This window comes from Megalops cyprinoides, chromosome 4, assembly GCF_013368585.1.
Source record: "Megalops cyprinoides isolate fMegCyp1 chromosome 4, fMegCyp1.pri, whole genome shotgun sequence".
Lineage (NCBI taxonomy): Eukaryota > Metazoa > Chordata > Actinopteri > Elopiformes > Megalopidae > Megalops > Megalops cyprinoides.
Genome location: NC_050586.1, coordinates 37693914 through 37700999, shown reverse-complemented (window position 1 = coordinate 37700999; position 7086 = coordinate 37693914). Strand labels below are relative to the sequence as shown.

At 39.1% G+C, this 7086-nt stretch overlaps 1 protein-coding gene across 1 annotated transcript in view; it reads right to left on the bottom strand.

Annotated features, from left to right (window-relative positions):
- Positions 1–4826: 4826 nt before the first annotated feature.
- LOC118776481 (trichohyalin-like) overlaps positions 4827–7086 on the bottom strand; it is a 28156-nt gene continuing 25896 nt past the window's right edge. The window contains exon 15 of the mRNA XM_036526841.1: positions 4827–6624. Within this exon, the coding sequence (XP_036382734.1) occupies positions 4916–6624 (1709 nt within the window). The 3' untranslated portion in view covers positions 4827–4915. The remainder of the gene's footprint in view (positions 6625–7086) is intronic.

Below are 7086 nucleotides of genomic sequence, written 5' to 3'. Positions count from 1 at the left end.
GTTGCTTTCTGAATATGCCAATTACGATGGGCCCAAATATTTCACCCGGGTATCCATACAAATCAGAGGAGACCACATTGTATACAAGTCACAGCTGAGAAAATGGGTGGGATCTTGGTGTTCCATCCCATCCCATACCAAACGATTGCAGCAAAATCAAATTAAGATGATAAAATCCTGCTCGTCCAATCAATATATCTGTATGTTTGCAACATAATCTGTTTCAATAGATTAAAAACATCTGTTACTGTCAAAATGCAAATATTACATATATTATGAAAGGAATTACATTGCTCGTGGTTCTTTTAAGGTACTGCTATTGAACTGTGATGGGAGCAGAAACCTTGCATTGTGTATCTCATACGTGCAGCCAAATTTCTTGTGTTAAATTTCTGTTCTTCTAAAAAAAAACAAATACAATAATTCCCATTGTCATGATGATACCTCACGATTTAACTAGATTAGTATGCATTCATTTGGAGGAAAAGACAATGGTTTTATCATATTTTGTCTGAGCATGACGTCATTAGGATAGTGATGCACACTGCACCTCAGCTGAGGTCTTTTTTTTTTGAGGTCTATTTTTTCTAATAAAATGAGGTAATTTTAAGGAAACAAAATGAAAGATCAGCAAGTCTGAACTGACATCAGTGTCATTTGAATTCAAGTTTAACGTCAGGGGGAAAAAGAAAGAATGAGATTTGACATATTTAATAAGAAAAATCTTTATGTACTACCAAAGATAGTTACAAATCACAGCATTTGAAAAAAGAAAGTTCTGCAAATTTTATCCAAAGAAATGATACATAATTATGCCTTAGAAAGTCCACCCTTACCAAAGATTTAGTGACCTTAAAAATCCTACCAATAAAAAAACTAGAGCAGTGCTATTAGTATGTTTAAGTGGTTTGTCACATTAGGACACATATTTTGAAATTTTATAAAGCAATGGTACATGGCAAAACAAACCAAACATGAATGAATACAGCAGTGTTACAAAACTGTTTCCTACAAGATGTTTATGATTCATGGGAATTTACAATTAACAAGTAAAACAATCCCCAATATTTAATATGGGTACAGAGACAGAATGCATACACAAGGTATAAAAATAAAGTTAAAACATTTAAAAATTTCACTTTCATTTTTCCTCAGTGAATGAGGGTTGTGGTACTGATTTCACTAAAATATATCAAACTTACTACAATCAAATAGATTTTGGTGTTCTCCAAACCTTTTAAACATTACACATTCTTAATTCCATCGATTATTAAAGAATAAATGCACATTACAACTCTGAAAGACATTTCATTCTTGTCAATTCTGATTTTGTTGGTCCATATAACTACAGGTGAAGAGAGGATTTGGAGTGTTGAATTTAAATATGCTCAATGGAAATGCTGTTGTAGATAAGGGCAGGTGAAGCACAGTAATAAATGCTAAAGATAAAAATGTGTTTGGCTTCTAATCACATCTGTGTAGAAAAAAAATACAAAATTTAAACAAGCATCAACAAATGTCACCTGAGCGTAAGGATACATTAACAATAGGCTTTATTCACTCTGCTTCTACAGTGGATTGAAACTGAGGCTTTCTGGACAAGTGTCATGGTCACTGCTGAAAACAAAGTTGGACCAGAAAAAAACATTGTATTTCCCTCCTCTTAAAATAGACAGATACAGGAGAAAATTACGCAAAAATCCTGAAGATGATTCATCCGAGAGGTATAATAATTGAAGAGGAAAAACTGAGGAACTATTTTCATGTTAGTTTCCCAAATTAGCCTGGTCTTGCTCCTTCACTGTTACCACAGTCAGCAAAATAATTTGGCGATGTAGCTGTGCTAACTACATTACAGAAGCCTAAAATACCTATATTAAAGTTTCTATAAACTGTGTTCATAAAACTATTTTTTTTTTAAGTAGCTTGCCAATACAGTTGATTTTAGCCATGAAACAGACTGCAAACAGAATGATATAGCTGATCAATTTGTGTATTGCTGATCAATGTTGCAGTGGAGTCATTAGGTAGCTGGCTACAACTGAGAATGGCCATTATCTAGCACTCTCATCTAAGGAATGGGAGGACTTAATGTAATATTCCCATTCAAATGTGGACACCTCAGTGAATACAGCCTTTCGTGTCATTTTAACAGTAATCACGATAGCTTAAACTATACTAAAATATCAAGTGTCAGCAAGTCTGAACTGCTTGATACTGTGGTTCAAAAGATCATCGCAATGAGTGACCAATAAAAATGCAACAGCCTATGGTTTTGAATGTGGAGCATTTGAAGACACATGAAACACAGTCATGTAATATTCTTCAGTGAATATTTCCTATATTTTCTTATAAAAAGCCCCATTCTCAAATACAGGATTACTGATGCTTAGAAGTCCATCATATCTTTATGGGCAATTTTGTGAACTAATCTGCTTCAGTATGGGCCAATTTACTCTTGTGGGGTGCCTGTGAAATCAAATATATATATAAAACACTTGAATAATATCAAAATTTGGATACATAAAAAAGGATAAAATTACTGTCTAAATACAAGAGTAATATTCAGATGTTGCTGTTCTTCTACAAACAACAAAATCAAATCAATCGTTTTAACCTCAAACTACATTATGATTGAGGTCATCTCTGATTTCTGCATGGCTTTGTATTTCACATTAAGATTATATTGTCTTGATATGCATGAACATAGTCAACTACTCTGCAAATACATATGATGCTTGGAAGAAGCATCACTTTCTACACAATTGAAACATCATGTAAAATCACGTAGGTTGCCATTAAACACTACAGCTATTGAGAAACGAACCGTGTTCTACCTGTCACACTAAAAGCCACATGTTGCGTGTCACAGTAACACGTCTGCACACGTAACATATTTATTTTTACAATGACAGCATGTAATGACACTTAAAGTGATCCCTTAACCCAACATTCACTAAGAAGATTAAAACAAAGTATCTGTTACACATAAGCGCATACAAATTGAAACTTCCAGAGCCTACTCCCCGCTTTTGAATGTGTAACATTTGTTTTAATTTTATAGTGATTGTTGTGCTGTATGTTTCACATTTCATTAGAAACCATTTATTTGAATAGTTCAATAGTTTTTGTATTTCGATTTTTTAACATGCTTTCAGAATAGTTTATATACTTAAAATGTTATACACCAAACAAGTTACACTAAGTTAGACCTATCTGAGTGGAACCCATGATGATATCTGGTCTTCATTCCTTGTGTATTCATGTTTGACATGACGGCATTATCTCAAATGAGTTAGAAACGATGGGCAAAAGCATGGGGCAGATTTGCAAAAAATATGGCTTTTGCATGGGTTGATGTATTATTTATACATCTGCTTAGTCTTTTACTTTCAAATCTACCTCAAGAAGGTTCTTTGGAGACACACATTGTGTCAGTGGGCCAGAGGGGCCCACTGATACCCCCTTTCCACCAATGCGAACTAGGTGCTAGTTCTGGGCTGGTGCTAGTGCCGGCTCGGAGTTGGTTCAACTTGCAAACCTTCTAAGAACCGGTTTACTTTTCCGTGGGCTAGAGAGCCACCATAGAGCCACATCATTACGTCACTGTATACATCTGTAAACAGTCTGTATACAGACTCTGTATACGTCTTCGCTTACAAACAACAACAAAAAGAGAACAGTGCTTTAAAAACAAACTTGTCCACTACACTTCATACAATGTTAGCCTTTTGTGAAGCCAAATGTTAAGTGACGTTGGTAAGTGAGTCAATGGCAATGTTAGAAAGTAGCATGCTAACATTAGCTACTGTTACAAAGGTTACGGTAGCTGGCTAGCTAGCTGTTGGTCAGCTAACATTACCCAAGCAAGCATAGCTACTAATTTCTCACGTCAATGTCACAAATGTCGAACGTAACATTGATGTGAGAAATTAGTAGCTATGCTTGCTTGGGTAATGTTAGCTGACCGCCAGCAGAGCTAGCCATCAATGTTACATTCCCTCAAACTGCCTTGGTGGAAAAGGGGTCTGAAGGGCCAGAACTGGACACCCTCAAGCATTTTGCTTTATTCTCTGTGGACACGTTTATCACACTTCTGTATTCATATCGGTATATTCATTAACTGTATTCATTGGTACAAAAGGTTGTGCTCCATTTTATTCTATTTTTTAATTCCACTCAGAAATAGATGCATAGTTTTTTTAATCATTTTTCATTGATATATTTTTGTGTGAATGTCTTGTTTTGAATGTGTGTTTTGTGTAACTCTGTATGTGTATGCACATGTATGACTGTATGTGTAAACATCAAGTATTCACAGACAAAAAACTTATGTAGGTACCTACAAATGGCTCATAAGATCAAAATGCATACTCTACAGTATATTTATCAGTATATTTAAGCTTACCAAAAACCACCTGACAAATATTTTGCTGAGACAGCTAAAGTACATAGTTTAAGTGAGCATTGTTTGGGGTCTTCAGTGGAAGTTGCTGGTTTTGTGGAAACTGAACTCTGAGCTCAATTGTAATGATACAATATGCACCCTAGTAGCATATCACAAAGTACTAAATCTTTTTTAAATCCACATTAAAAGCCAATATGATACAAATTACAGCCAAGTGCTGCAATGTGTCTCAATATCAAAACTAAAAATTAAAATCTTCACATTGCTGTAATCAACAATGTAATGCAATTAAAGTACACATTTTCTGTATACTACAATTATTTATTTTAAAAAGCATTTTTTATCAATTTCTTTTTTTTAGAAAAAATAATTTTGGAATCTTACAAATTACAGATTACAAATTCTCAAAAATCCTGGTCCCAGTGCCAGCCAACCTTCCCACCTCAAATCCCTGCACTATTCTAAATTCAAAAAAAAAAAAAAAAACAGACCGCATGAACCCCACACTTAGGTCCGGCTGTGCCGTTTTGACCTGCGCTGAGGTGTCATATCAACCACTTTCCTCTTCCTTCTTAGGACTCTCCGGTTTGCAGGCATCTTGGCCGCATCCTCCTCAGAGGACGCAGCCCTCTCTTCTTCTTCCTCCTTTTCTTCAGTCTTCTCTTCCGACGAGTCTTCCGCTGCTTCTTCATTCTTATCCCCCTTCTGTAGTCGTTTTGATCTGCGTTTCGGTGTTGCATTTGACTTCCTCTTTTGAACTCTCTTACTCACCACTGGAGGCTCCTCTGCCTCATCTGAGCTCAGCTGCAGAAGAACTTCTCCATCCTCTCTTGTTGAGACCTTTACTTTGGAGTTTTTCTCCATTTCCATCACATCCTTTTCTTTGCTCTCTTCCTCAATGGTACCAACATCATCTATGTTTTCTTCCACATCTTTTATCTTTTCTTCCTCTGCCATCTTTTCTTCCTGCTCAACATCTTCATCGTGTTCTTCCTCATCTTTTGTTGTTGTCTCTTCCTCCTTCTCTGTTGGCTCTGCTTCGGCCTGCTGCTCCTCTACTCGTTCAGCTTCAGACTGCTGCTCCTCTACTGGTTCAGCTTCAGACTGCTGCTCCTCTGTTGGTTCTGTTTCAGACTGCTGCTCCTCCGGTGGCTCTTCTTCAGCCTGCTGCTCCTCTGGTGGTTCAGCTTCAGCCTGCTGCTCCTCCGGTGGCTCTTCTTCAGCCTGCTGCTCCTCTGGTGGTTCAGCTTCAGACTGCTGCTCCTCTACTGGTTCAGCTTCAGACTGCTGCTCCTCTGTTGGCTCTGCTTCGGCCTGCTGCTCCTCTGTTGGCTCTGCTTCAGCCTGCTGCTCCTCTGTTGGCTCTGCTTCAGACTGCTGCTCCTCTGTTGGCTCTGCTTCAGACTGCTGCTCCTCTGGTGGTTCAGCTTCAGACTGCTGCTCCTCTAGTGGTTCAGCTTCAGACTGCTGCTCCTCTGGTGGTTCAGCTTCAGACTGCTGCTCCTCTGTTGGCTCTGCTTCGGCCTGCTGCTCCTCTGGTGGTTCAGCTTCAGACTGCTGCTCCTCTGTTGGCTCTGCTTCGGCCTGCTGCTCCTCTGTTGGTTCAGCTTCGGCCTGTTTCACCTCTTCCTCTTTTCCTTTTTCTGGTTCTGCCACAGAAGTCTTTGCCTCTTCTCCATTTTCTCTGTCCATGTCCTCACCCTCCATATGTTCATCCAGCTCCATTCTTAATTCTTCCTCCACCCCCTCTGTGGTCGCAGAGGACTTTTCTTTATCTTCTGCTACCATCAGGTCCAACTTTTCCCCCAACTGTATCACCAACACCTTTTTCACCTCTTCCACTGGCTCCTCTGAACCTTCTTTCAGAGGTCGTTTCCTGTATTGTCTGGACCCACGTTTAGGTGTTGTTGTGGATATTTTTGTACTCCTGCGCAGCACTCTGGTTACCACCACTGGAGATTCAACTGCTTTATCTGAGCTCTCTTCTACAGCATCTGCTTCCTCTTCAATAGCAAGAGAATTCTCCTTTTCTGCAGCAGACTCTTCCTTGTTTTCTTCTGCTTTTTCCTCTACAACTGAAGGCTCATCTGCCAATACTCTTTCCTTCTCAGCTGATGTGGTGGTATTCTGTTGGACCCTGTTCTCCTTTACCTTCTCCTGTTTCTCTTCCTCTGGTTCAGCTGTAGCTGCTTGGTTGTTCTCTTTCTCCTTTGCTGGTTGTCTGCTACGTCGTTTGGATCTGCGTTTAGGTGTTGCAGTGACTACTGTCCTCTTCCTCAGAACTCTTCTTTCCACCACCTCAGGCTCATCTTCTGAATCTGAGCTCTTTTCTGCAACATGTAATTCTGGCTCAGCAGTTGTGGTCTTCTCACTTTCCTCTTTTTCATGTTCTTCTTTTTCTTTGTTTTCCGCCTCAACAGTTTCATCAGTCTTTTTCTCCTCTTCCTTCTCTTCCATTTCTACTTCTCCCTCGATGTTTTGCTGCATCTCTGCATTTTCCTCTTCAGGCTTTTCTGTCTCACCCTGCTCGGTCACCCCAACACTGTCCTCACCTTTTTCCTCTGGTACCGTTTCCTGTTCTTCTGTCTCCATATTCTCCCTCTCCTCTTCCACCACCTTGTCTTCTTCCTCCATCTTTTCTTCCTCCTCCATAGGTTTCTCCTCCTCCTCCATCGTTT